Source organism: Melanerpes formicivorus, unplaced genomic scaffold, assembly GCF_026170545.1.
Source record: "Melanerpes formicivorus ecotype bairdi unplaced genomic scaffold, bMelFor1.0.p_v2 SCAF_5, whole genome shotgun sequence".
NCBI lineage: Eukaryota > Metazoa > Chordata > Aves > Piciformes > Picidae > Melanerpes > Melanerpes formicivorus.
In genome coordinates this window covers 31,565,645-31,579,825 of record NW_027142357.1, presented here as the reverse complement: position 1 = coordinate 31,579,825, position 14,181 = coordinate 31,565,645, and the positions used below count along the sequence as shown (strand labels likewise).

The window sequence follows — 14,181 nt, the reverse complement described above, 5'->3', positions numbered from 1 at the left end:
CACAGGCTTAAAGTAGCTGATTTTAGTGTATGGCAGAAGAAGGATGTAAGAGGCAAATTTTCATGTATCAACAGCTATAATGGACACACTGTAATTCCATCTTCCATATATATATATATATATATATGAATGTATACATACATGTGACTATTTAAGGAGGCTCCTCAACAGACTGAAGCCTCCTACACACAACTTGTTTGTAACATGTAAATCAACAAATACAGGCAACGCTTTCTGCTTCTAAAAGCATCTATCTGATCCGGAGTGTTTCTGCAGATACTGCAGAGCACGAAAACAACCATTCTGACTAATTCCATCTCTGAGCAGAAACCATATCTTTAAAAATTATTCATGGCTGAATGGCCTTTGGTCTGTAGAAAAATGTGAAGTATGCTTTAATTACATCCCCAGTGGCCTCCCACTTGATGTCCTGTCCACTGCATCTCTGTTGAGACAGCCTTATCTGTGGATACTTCTCAATTACACTAAACAGCATTCATTCAGGTCCTCACTGATTCACTGTGGTTACTTGCTCTTTCACCATCATTATGAAAAGTGAAATCTGCCTCATTAAACAATGTAAGATTTCCAGTAACACTTAATAATAACTACTACATTAATTAACATTACATTCAAATGGAATCCCTCTGGGATAAGTATCATACTGGTAGCATGTTTGTATCTAGCATGTTAATATCAGCTCATGTACTTACCAGAGAATTCTTGCTTTTTAGTAATACATTCTAGTTGTAAATTAAACACCACTTGATGCATTAGATATGCTGTTCCTATATTTTATTGTACTATACCCTTTATATGTTTCATTCACATTTTATTTCCTCTTTACAGTAGTTACTCATATGAATCCAATGGACTGGATATCATTCCTGTATGGTGAAGATGCCTTTTCTATGTCATCTGAATTTTCAGAGTCAGCCTCTTGTAGCACTCTGCAATACACTGAAAAATTCCCTCATGCACATCTTACCTCTTTGGTGTGGGTATGGAAGGAGACTGACATGTCCAAGAGAAGTTTCCTCTGTTCCACCCTCCGGACAAAGTCCTGAATCCGTACTTCCAGATGCCGTGCTGCTTTATAGATCTCTTCAGGGTCACATTCCCCAGTCTGAGCCAACTGCTCTGCAGCTTCCAAAAGCTTGTCTGCATTGGTGTATGTATTCTACCAGCAAACAAAACAAGAAGAAAGTGAGTAACACAACTGTGGCAAGTAACCCCCTGAAACAGGCTGTTTATACTTTCAAAGGCATGAAAGCAAGTGATTACCAGAGTCCTAAAACAATAGGAATAATTCCTACTGGCACTGCCATCTGTGAAAGGAGAAGGTATAAAGCCACACAGAGTAATCCTTGTATGCACACGAAATAATTTCTTCTTTGAAATATACCACCCCAGACCAATCCTGCCAGACACAGCAACAGGACTGTTCCCTTGTTTATTTCTAAGTCCCCTGGAATTTCTCAAAGATAATGTAATGAAGCAAGCAGGACTAACCACCTCAGAAGCCTACGGTGCTTCACGTGACGCTCAGCTACAAGCTCTTTGCAAAGGCCTCCCAATGGCTATCACATTACAGCACGTAATCACGTTTGCCAGAGATGTCTCAGCTTCAAGAAACTTTTGCCTTTCACTGACTTTTGTGAGATAACTTGAGAAGACTGCCTTCAAGGTCCTTCCATGTTTTTTCCTCTCATCTACTGTTCTGCATCATATTTCTAAGCTGAACAAGTCTATTTTGATTAGCTTTCAGCTGCCATCATGGAATGCTCAGATTGCCTTGGAGGGGTATCATTTCCAGTCTATTCAAGACAAGTACCTGCCCTCCATTACATAAGAATTTTAACACTTCACCATCCTGAATAGGTTTTCCCCACAGCCAGGGCCTTTGTGATGTGAGATGTTTTACTCCTCATTTACAGAGACGGAATTGAAGAAGGCAGAAGCTAAGTAATGTACCCAGGTCATACCAGACTATGGAGGCACATAGGTGAATTCCATCAAACTTCCTCTGCCTTCAAACTACCTGTCCATTCTTTCGCTCCCTCTTTCCTGTTTCTGGGATACACCACTGAACTGATATACAAGAAAGTCTCATAAATAACAACAGAAATGGAAAGAGAGTGCAGTCATCTTCTCCATAGCCATGGAGCTATGGTTTAGTCAGCTATGTTTAGCTAATTAAACATAGCCAGCCCTTGCTGTCATAGAAAAGCTTTCTTTGCTCAAGCTGAGCCAATTGCTCTGTGAAGTTTAACACTTAAAAATAAGAAGAGACAAAGATATCAGCTCAAGGGTGTTTACAGTACTGGGAGAGATCTTCAGAAGTGTTCAGCATTGGCCTAAGACTGCTCCCACTGGGAATTTTAACCTCCTCATCAACAGAAGCAGAATTGTAGGACTTTCCTTTTCAAAATCTTGCTGTGAATCCTCCTCAGTTTAAAAATGCATTAACTTTGTGCATATACACAAAGTACTTTTAAACCCTCTGGACACACATGTACTTCCGAGCACTAAAGGAACACTGTCAAACATAAAAGCCACAAACCAAGCTGTGCTGTTCTTACCCAGAAAACATCCTGCTGCAGCCAATAGTTGTTGCTTGAGAAAATATTCAATACAAAGATGGAACACTGGTCTCAAAGTGTTTAATGGGGGAAAATATTTCCAGTTACAAGGCAGAGAAGGAAAACAGATCATTAACTGTTCATTTACCCAGCTTCTGGGGGCTGACTATAAATATACAGCATTTGCATTTTTCCTTTTGGTCTGTGAAGAACGTATTCTGGACAGTTTTGTTACCAACAGTAAATTTTTATTCCCTCATTTTCAGGCCATTGCTGTAATGGTTAGGTTGTTAACAGCAGCAAAATGTTGTGTTTTAATAATCATTTTTTTTTTTAAACCCCTTTAGCTGAGAATATGTAACAAATGTTCCATATAATATGATCTGAAGCAGGGTCCGTTTTCACTTAACAGCATCTCTTCTGAATGATCCTCTTCCAATAGCATTTGGAGCAAATGCCAAAGCTAGCACTATTTTTCAAAGTCTACTCCGCTCTGGGGACTTTCACACATTACCACTACAGCAGCTCAAACATCAGGCCAGCTTTCTGGGGGGAAGGTTGTTCCCTGCTTTTATTAGAATATTTAATACATTTTAAAATGCATTCACGCTCTGCTTATGGCACAAATTTGGGAAACAAACACCTTTTCTGAAATATGGTATGCATACAGCTTTGCTGCCATTTGTCCCTAACACACTTATGTTCAGCTCTGCTGAAAATCGTAAGTTTCTGACTCCAACACAAGCACTAGTTACATTTAGATGAGGTGAGTTCACTAATATGATGAACACTTATAAATACACTGCATAGTGAAAAGGGTGTAGTCTGAGCCCTAGATTTTGGGTGGGGGAAAATGCATGTTGGCCTCAACAGAGGCTCTAGCCATGCTGCACAGACAGCAAAGGATGCGCTGGTCCTGCAGTGGTCCCTTTGTGTTGCACAACATTCTCCAAAGGCCAAGGGAATTTTCTGTCTGGATGTGGAAGTAGGTATACACAGTGACTCCCCTGAACTGAGCCAGGCACTGTCAGAATGAAGTGGTGCTTCTCTGAGTCACCTGATTTTGGACACGTTTGAATAAATGTGTTGTACACAATAAACACATATAGAATAGAATAGAATAGAATAGAATAGAATAGAATAGAATAGAATAGAATAGAATAGAATAGAATAGAATAGAATAGAATAGAATAGACCAGACCAGGTTGGAAGAGACCTTCAAGATCATCGTGTCCAACCTATCATCCAACACTACCTAATCAACTAAACCATGCAACCAAGCACCCTATCAAGTCTCCTCCTGAACACCTCCAGTGATATAATGCCTCCTTGTCCTGCTAACTCACAGCTAGGATAGGTTACCTCTGATTTCTGTTCTTTCTGAGATCTGACAGAATCTACCAGGACCCCAGGATCTAGCTATGCCTCCAAACTGGCAACAAGATTCAAAGTGTTGGAAGAAAGTAAGAGCTAATGCGACTACAGAAGGAATTCTTTTGCTACTAGAACACAGCTGCACCCTTTTCTGCAAACCACAGACCCATGGAAGGCTTTTTGTGGCATCTTGAGGAAGGCGACACGAAAAATGGCCAATCCCTCAGGAGGGAGGAGAGCCCACGAAGAATCTCTCCTCTGTATCTGTGGGAATTAGTTCCTATCAGCAATAATAGCATAAGTTCTACAGAAAAATAATCTATGAGTTATAAAATTATATGCTGACATTTTAGGGTTCTGTGGCATTTTTTCCCAACATTGCATTAACCCCTGAGCAAACTGCCATGTGCAAATCCTTGAACTTCTCAGTGATTTGCTCGCTGGCCTTGCATTCTTCTGCACCTCTTCATGTAGAAAAGCAACTTCCATCTCAAATCTCTTAACAATCTCAGTGTACTAATCTTTGCATAATCACCTATTTCAATCATGAAATCTGCAAACACAAGAAAATTAAATTGCACCTTTCAGGTTTCACAGTGGAAATATCTATAATGTATGCTTTGGGAGTTAATTTTAGATGGAACCTGGAGGCTTTCAGATCTCCTCTGTTTGTTGCAAATAACAAAAGAGAAACACAATCATGAAAATGAAATTGACTAACAAAACCTATACAATAGCTCCTGCCACAATTCAGAACAGCAGGTGATTGTCTTAATCTCACAGCAATATTTACTAACAGGATCCCCTGTATCTTTGCTTCATTAATTGTATAACAGTTTGATATTCTGTAACAAGTTGGAAAAAAAAAAAAGCTCATGAAGAAGCTGGTGTGGAATTTGCCTGTTATGTTTAGCATGCTTTTGATTTTGCATTTCAGACCAAAAAGTGCCAAAATCTGAAGGGCAGCCTACAAAGAGGCTGGGGAGGGACTTCTCAGGATATCAGGTAGTGATAGGACTAGGGGGAATGGAATGAAGCTGGAGGTGGGGAGATTCAGGCTGGACGTGAGGAGGAAGTTCTCCACCATGAGAGTGGTGAAGCCCTGGAATGGGTTGTCCAGGGAGGTGGTTGATGCTCCCTCCCTGGAGGTGTTTAAGCCCAGGCTGGATGAGGCTCTGGCCAGGCTGATCTAGTGTGGGGTGTCCCTGCCCATGGCAGCGGGATTGGAACTAGATGATCCTTGTGGTCCCTTCCTACCCTGACTGATACTATGATACTAAAATGTCAGGACCCGTTTCCATCTCCAGATCCAGGTAGCTGAGATTCCACCCTGTCTCCAGGTTAACACATATGAAGCCATCACTATATTGGAAATGCACTACCCAAACACAGCTCTTTCAGCAGACTGCCTAAGATATTTCCCTGAAATTGAAACAAACATCATTTTGTCGCTAATCTTTGTACTAGAGAAGTTTCAGCAGCTGTTCACTCCAAACCTTTTTAACCCAGAGTTGGATTTGTACCGATTCTCAGCATCAGAGATTGCATGCAGTTTGTGCTTGGCCTCATCTGCTACACAGAAAATAGCATTGCACTGCTTAGTGCAGTGCAACCAAAGGGCCTCAGCTGTAGTTTGAAAGTATTTGGCATTTTTTTCCCAATCAAAAGTAAATAAATAAGCTAAAAATACTGCACAATGCATCAGTTAATTCTCACATCAATGTAACAGAGTTATTTGCCTTTTTTGTTTATGAGTCATGAGGCCTGTGGTGATGGGTTGGACTTGATGATCTTGGTGATTCTGTGTGATATATATCGCAACCTAAAGAATTCTAATATCAGTCACTTAGAAACAAATTAGAATAGAATGCAATAGACAGTTTCAGTTGGAAAGGACCTACAACCATCATCTAATCCAGCTGCCTGACTCCTGCAGGGCTGACCAAAAGTTAAAGCATGCTGTTAAATGCACTGCCCAAATGCCTTTTAAACCCTGACAGCACTGATACTTTTCTAAGAAGCTTCTTCCAGTGTCTGACAACCCTCTCAGTAATGCTTCCTAATGTCCATTCTGAACCTCCTCTGGCACAGCTTTGAATCTTTCCCTCTCATCCTGTCCCTGGATCCCAGGGAAAAGAGATCAACACTTTCCTCTCCATGTCCCCTCCTCAGGAAGCTGCAAAGAACAATGGTGTTGCCCTTCACTCTCCTTTTCTCCAAGCCAGACAAAATCAGAGGTCCTCTGCTGCTCCTCACAGGACACACCTTCCAGCACTTTCACCAGCTTGCCCTCCCCTGGATGCATTCAAGTATCTTCACATCCTTCCTAAACTAAAAATCATTTTCTAAAAGGAAACATGGATATTTGTTTTCACTGCCCCTATTCCATCTTTTTAAGGCAGTAATGCATCATTCTGGCTTTGAATCAAGTGCATTTTCAAACACTTATTCCACATACTTTCCCCTCTACTCCAAGCAACTACACTTGTAGTTGGTTTATTGCTGTGTGTTTCTAAGGCAGGTTACCTTAAAAATTGCTGTGTCTCATGGTAGTTCAGGGAAGAATTCAGGCCCTAAATATGGGCATTTCTTTCTTCTCCAGAGCAATCTCCCCACAGTATTTTATGGCTGTTTATTATATCTGAGAGATTTTCATGATAACATTCTCCAAGATCTCCAATGTTTTGTGAACCACTCTAATCAGCCAGAGAACAATGTCTTAAGTGTATACATCAGGAGCAGCATGAGGAAGGAAAACAGGGCAGGGGATCAGATATACTATTGCATTAAACACAAACTGCATACCCTAGACACTGCACTTACCAAGCAGATGTTTAAATATGTTGAAGGGGAGCAAGACAGCACTGGTCTGCTGTATTCTGTACTGATTAAGTTCTGGGACTGTGAAAGGCAGTTCAAGACAAAGGTTCCTCATATTCATTCAGAGAGCTTTGTCATCTAGGTTTTTGCCAGTAAAAGCAATGGAAGAGATGGCATCTCTAGAGGCCAGTGAGTATTGACTAGATTGGATCTGATCTTCCTGACTTAAAGACTAGCGATCTGAATCCCACTTTACGCTTGCAGGCTGAAGCTTAGGAGACTTACTAGGCTTTATCTGATGTGAGGTCTCCTTTATGTTCTTTAGAGTCATGACTTGACTCTTCAGCACCAAAGATGAAATCTCAGTATTATTACTCCTGCTGTGAAGATGGGGTGTCAAGACAATATTCAAAGGCTGATCCCTCTCTCACTGAAAACAGTAAAAGTCATCTTACTGACTTCAGTAAGTAGTAGACCCAGAAATCAGACTCCAGAGGCCTCAGACCCCTGTTCTGCAAATAGAAGGCAGCATTCCTCCCCACAGAACCTACAGCATGATTCACATTCACAGAATCATAATTATGGAGCTGATTCTTCATTTATTTTCAGTCCTCATAAGCTATGGTTACCCTTAATTATGAAGCTCAGTTACTGCTATCAGATTCTTTGCCCAAGCTCCTTATTTTGTTCGTTTTGTTTTGTTTAGGTGGACTGATCTCACAGTCAAGCTTTTGTGAAGAATTACACATCTTTAGTAACTTAATATTCTGAAGTTAAAATGAGTGACCACAATGAAGCATTTATTTGATAAATAAATCTGGGGTTTAAGGAAGCATCCATCTTTGTCCAAATTCCTCCTCCCTTAAGAAGGGCAAAGGCTAAGTGCATATGATGATCTAATGTAAGATGTGATTTTATTCAGTTTGAATTTCACATAATCAAATCAAGACCTATATTCTTACTTGTGCTCTATTGCTCTAATTCAAAACAGACTTGCCAGGAATCATGATTACAGAAGTTAAAGGCAGAACATCTCCCCGAGGTCATGCAGCCACTTGCTCTTTCAGTACAGGATTGTTCCCTACTGTACACAAGAATGGAAACTTCTTCAGACCATTAAAAAATAATATCCAGGTTAATGAAGTTTCCATCATCACCATCTGTAGACTGTTCTTTCTTTAAATATGGCAATTCATCTCAAGTCTTTCTTGTCATCATTCTGACCCAGTTCTCCTTCCACTGTCTTTCCTGAGCTGTGAGTTCTTCAAACATTACAGTCTGTTGTATTAATCTTTGGATAAACATGTAAGAACTCTCCTATCTTTAAGTGAATAAATCACATCCATTTAAGTAATTTTACAAATGAGGGCCTCAGGTAAGTTTGTGACTGCAAAGTTGTGTACATCCAAATATCAACTACTTGATAAATTCAATTAAATTATTACTATTATCAGAACTGCACCTTTTGGAAACACAGCCTACAAATCCAAGTTCCTGGAATATCACCTATGCTTCAGCAGACCAGCACTGCATAGAAAACCTCTCTCCCAACTCCTGGTACAACTGCAGGATTACACTAGTGTCTGATACACATCCCTGAAGAAGCTGTGTCTTACACTACCAGATATACATGAACTTTAATACTTCGTGACATGTTATTCAAGAAGTTTTCAGCTGCAAAATTCTGCATAGGAATTGGAAAAGCAGCCCTTTGGACAAAAATTAAGCTTTAGCTCCACAAAGCAAATCACAGGATCTAGACCCATAGAATGGTTTGGGTTAGAAAGGACCTTAAAGAAGACCCAGTCCAATCCAAGGGAATGAACACCAGCCACTAGATCAGGTTGCTCAAAGTCTCATCCAGACTGACCCTGAACACTTCCAGGCAGGGGGCCTTGGGTGTCTTTCCCAAGTTAGTCAGCTGAGAAAGCAGCATTTCCCTAAGAACATACAGCAATGTTTACAAACTAAAGAACCATCCATGGATACAATTTTTAAAGACTGCATTGAAGAAACTTAGTAGTATTAACTTAGGTGGTGCCACAGCCCCTCAAAGCCAGCAGTTATATTTCAATGTGGACCTTAAGGCACTCTAAATAGAAACAGTATCTACTTGATATGTAGGCTCATTTTGTGCTCACAGGAATGTATTATTTTTTTCTGTCACCCTACTGCCCTTCTGGGAGAAGTGTATCTAAACAGCATATTAAAATAAGATGATGAAATATTCCTCTGGCTGTTTCAGTATTTTCAATGTTTTATGAATTGTACAAGGATCTACAAGAATTAGGGAAGATATCTGAAACTGACGATTATTGGCCAAGTTTTACCCTGGCATTTGATCCTTGGTAATATCCATGAAAAGAGCTCATTCCCTTCCCTTTGAGAACATCCTTGCACAGGAACAGGCACATGAAAGAGAGCAACAGCAAGGAGATCAGAACAATGGAGAAAACATAACAGACTGAGATGCCATTATATAGTAGTTCTGGTATCAAACATGAAACCAAAATGTTTTTAAGGCAAAATATTACTATAATTTGGTACTGGTTAGTGTTATGCAGCACAGTGAGTGTACCAGTAAACCTGTATTATCACTGCACATTTATTTGATGATTGGGTGACTAGCAGAGTGTATGAATGACAGCTGCTTAAGTGACTGTAAAGCACCTGAGCCTTTGAAACTCAGAAGAGGGGAGGAAAACATCTTCTTCTGTGAGAATTACAAGGGAACACAAGAAGGCAAACTGTCAGGAGGAAAATGCAGCATTTTGAAAGCTTCTCAAATGATAAATATCATCAACATGCTCAGATAGTTCACAGCAAAGCACTACAACTTCTTTATGATAGTGGGAAAGAAAAGGTGAGTGGAGAAACAAATGTGTGACAGCTCGAAGGTGAGCAGCAACCTGGGAGGGCACAGTGTTTTTTCCCGTCTCAGCTCAGCTCACATCTTTTCTGAGCCCTGCAGGCACAAGTGCAACCACAACAGCTTTATCAAGTCCTACCTGTCTCCTGAAGTAACTTTAGGTATTCTGGGTTTAATATCATGCTCACAGTTTGCAGATTTCAAAGACATAGTGACAACAGTATTAAAAGGCTTTTGGTCTGTCAGTAGCCCTGGGAAAATTCAGTACCAACTGGCAATGCTGCTGCCTTGAAAACAGATGCAGAAATAAACCTATAAGGATGTGAATTCTGCAAGCTGCCTGGCTTTGTTTCTAGTGTCTGGGGTTTTATGAAACCTGCTTTAAATAAGACAGCAAAGCCTTTCTTCTCCCCATTTCCCCCAAAGCCACTACCCCAACTCAGATATGCCTTTATTTCCATTAATGCAGAGACAGGTTATAACACCTTTCTTGAAGAGCATTTTGAGTGACAGGAGACTTTATCAAATGAGATAATGTTCAACAGAAGAAAATTCAGCAAAACTTTGACCCAAGTTCTTCAGAGCTTTCAGCTTAAGAATTCCTACACAGCCAAATAGAGACCAGGCAGTCAAGAGCACAACGTCCTCCACATACTGGATGTGCATCACGTAACAATCATGGAAGGTGAGGCATAGGAAGTTCCATGTACACATGAGGAAGTTGGGTTTTTTCACTGTAAGGGTAACAGAACACTGGAACAGGCTGCCCCAGGGGGGTTGTGGAGTCTCCTTCTCTGGAGGTATTCAAAATCTCCTTGGATATGTTCCTGTGTGATCTGCTCTAAGTGATCCTGCTCTGGCAAGGGGGTTGGACTGGATAGTCTTTCAAGGTCCCTTCCAGTCCCTAACATTCTGTGATTCTGTAATGGTGAATGCCTTCCTGATGTCTACAAGAATAAAGCATCCTCCTCATCTTCAGTTAAACTTGAAATAACTTTTTACTTCATCTCCTGTTCCAGCACAGAGTTCTTAGGAGCAGGTCAGAAAGATGGTCTCTTTGGATTCAGAGTCTATCCACTGTCAACATTAATTCAGCTCTCTGACGTGGTTTACGCATTGGAATTTGTTCCAAATGAGTAGAAACCATTCTCTGAATCTTATTAGATTTATAAACCCATTTTTAGCCACTGTTATTTCCCTGACATGTGAACTGTCTGTACAGATCACCCATCAAATTAGTTCTTCACAGGTGCCACCAAAGCAAAATGGACAAGGGGCTTCATCTGTCCTACAACTTTAAAAGATCAAAATCTTCTGTAACAGCTAGTGAGAGGTACTGCATATTTATAATGAGGAAACACAAAAGAGGTTTTCACTACCCTGGAATCAATAAACCTCTTTTTTTCCTTTGTATTTATTTTTACACCAGACTTATTCATATACTTCAGGAAATTTCCAGACAGGAATGAACATTTTTCATGTTGGTCTGAAAGCATTCATATGGAGTGCATTTAAAAAATGTGTTCTACTGTGTGAAATTCAATTCAGGTTATCTGTAATCACAACAGAGATTTAGAAAGATAACATTTTCTTACTCCTGGCTCTTATTAAGTGGCCACACATAATTTGAGATAAAAATATGTGAATGATGACTTACAATGAGAGATCTGGTACAGAACAGTATTCCCATCAGAAATCTTTCTGCGATAAAATGTACTGATTTTTGGCATGGAGTGGATCTCCAAGAATATTGCAGGCAGATGAGATACTGCCTCTACAGTCAACATCTGCCTTTCTTTTTTTTTTTTACTATAAAAAAATCCTGAGAGCTTTCTAGTGTATTCTTTATTTAATGTTGCCAAATACTTCCAAATCCCTGTGTAATCCCCCTTTCTCCAAAAATCCCAAATCAGGCCCACAAAGGACAAGACTGGACGTAATATGAGACAAAAACAAAGATCAGAGAAATTCTCTTCGAGTTGTCCTTTGATCTCTCTTTCCCTGCTATTCCAAAGTCCCAGCTTTGTGCCAAATCCCAAGCAGTAGATTTGGGCATATGCCCCCACCCCTGGAGGAATGCCCAGCAGGTCCAAGCAGCACTTCACACTCCCTTCACCATTCTCATCCCTAAATAATCTCCTTATTTTGTGTTCCTATCCTAGCACACAATCAGATTCTGTTCTGTGCTCTGAAGTACCTTCTTTTTTTCCTGTCCCACATTTACATGTGACTATATGAAAACTAAAGTCACAGTGATTAAATGCCCTAGTGACCCAGTTACCAGTCCCATGGGCAAGCACACACTCTGGTGTGTCGCCTGGTATTTCAGCCTGGCTGCGCAGCCATGGCTGTGCTGTGAGGCTTCTTCTCCCTCATTTGGTTTTCAGTGCCTGACAGAGGAGCAAAGTGGGAAAGGAGCCCATCGCTTGGTGTGCACTGACAAACTAGGCTTTGGCACAGATTAAACTACGAATCCTGCAGGAAAGGGCCTTGAACTGGGAGGGACAGTTTGCCACCCTGTGAAATGAGTCAGAAATGGTTACTTTTAAGAAAGGAGGAATGGTTTGAATGTATTTCTGACTGGCAGAATTTGATTGAGCTGCATTTGTGGTGGGAGCAAATAGCTACTGGTGATTTTAAAGAGTATTCCACTAGGGAGCACTTAAGCCTAAAACCCCAGAAGACAACAGAAAGTAACACTAAAATTGTACCAGGCCTCTTGGACCTGGGTGCACATTTCAAGTACTTCCTGCACTCAACTTTGTGTGGGTGCTGACAAATCCAAGTTCTGGTCATCAATATAAATCCTGACCACAGGCAAAACAACAAGGAGCCAGCTGCCAAAAATTCACGCTCTCAGCCATCTCTTCTCTCCATGCAGAACCCCCCTTCATTTCACCAAACACTCAATGCATTCACTTCAACTCTCAGGTTGACACATTTAAAGTGAAGGTTGTGCTTTCCTTTATATTAATGAGTCACAAACGCCCTTTTACACTGTGCACTCCCACACTGAGCCCCAGTACTACTCCAGGGGAGGGAAAGGCAGGCTCTGCTCTCCATTTCACAGTATCACAGTATCACTAAGGTTGGAAGAGACCTTGAGGATCATCGAGTCCAACCTATAAACACAGACCTCATGACTAGACCATGGCACCAAGTGCCACATCCAACCTCCTCTTGAACGCCTCCAGGGACAGCGACTTCACCACCTCCCTGGGCAGCACATTCCAATGACGAACAACTCGCTCGGTGAAGAACTTTCTCCTCACCTCGAGCCTAAACTTCCCCTGGCACAGCTTGAGACTGTGTCCTCTTGTTCTGGTGCTGGTAGCCTGGGAGAAGAGACCAACCCCTTCCTGGCTACAATCACCTTTCAGGTGGTTGTAGACAGCAATGAGGTCACCCCTGAGCCTCCTCTTCTCCAGGCTAAACAATCCCAGCTCCCTCAACCTCTCCTCATAGGGCTTGTGCTCAAGGCCTCTCCCCAGCCTTGTTGCCCTTCTCTGGACACGTTCAAGTGTCTCGATATCCTTCTTAAACTGAGGGGCCCAGAACTGGGCACAGTACTCAAGTACTTTGCTGCATAGATGTGACCTCACTAATGTCAGAGGTTACCTACACTGCACAGAAGAAAACCCCAACACAAACATCTTATCCATTGAACAAAACGTTATTAATAGTGATTACTAATAATGAATATTAAAAATAATGCTAACAGGACACAGTGTCATTATTTTGGGCACATGTTGTCTGTAGTATTGGCTGCATACTAGCGCAGGCAATGATGCTAGACAAATGTGCACATACTCACTGACAGCTCTTAAACACCTCCTGTCTCAGCTCCTGACTTCTCAAAAATTCTGCAATTCCTTTCTCCCCACACAAGCTTCCATGTAAGTGGAGTGACATGAGAAGGTCGATTCTGTTTGCTTTTCTCATGTCAATCATAGAATTCTCTTCAGCAAGGACGAGGAACCTGCATGTTTGCATATAGTTGTGCTCTGAACCAGATGCTAAACAAAGATGCCTAAATGCCTCAAATTATTTGCCATTTCCATAGTGACACAAACCAGTGTTTTCTTGGGGCTTGGTTATGCAAAGCCAGACCCACATACCTCAGTTACCAAGGGCAATATTAATGGCTAGATTATATGCAATCAATCAACAAGTGAATTATTTATATACATACTAGGATTTTTGTCCCTGTTCACACACATCTAATTACAGAAGATCCCTATAAATCCACTGATGTTGCCCTGTTTCTATATGGGGGGGAAATGGAGATATGAACTCTGTCCCAGGGAAATAAATTTTAAAATAGATTTATGTGCTGTAAAATGTTGAATACTTTTTATTTCCATATAATCCATAAAGACATTTGCAATAGGCTCATAATGCAAACGTGGGTTTCAACAATCCAAATGCCTGATGTGGGAAGAAGAGGACATCCTTCGCCTCAATAATTAGGGACCATGCAATAAGAAAAGCAGAGGGGGACAACCACATTGCCAAGTAGCTTCTCTGCAGCGTAGA

The 14,181-nt window shown here is 41.0% G+C and overlaps 1 protein-coding gene across 7 annotated transcripts in view; it reads right to left on the bottom strand.

The window, feature by feature from the left end:
• KALRN (kalirin RhoGEF kinase) overlaps positions 1-14,181 on the bottom strand; it is a 556,957-nt gene that overhangs the window by 229,259 nt on the left and 313,517 nt on the right. For all 7 annotated transcript variants that reach the window (XM_068139021.1, XM_068139024.1, XM_068139015.1 and 4 more), the window contains exon 11: positions 989-1,180. In XM_068139021.1, the coding sequence (XP_067995122.1) occupies positions 989-1,180 (192 nt within the window). The remainder of the gene's footprint in view (positions 1-988; positions 1,181-14,181) is intronic.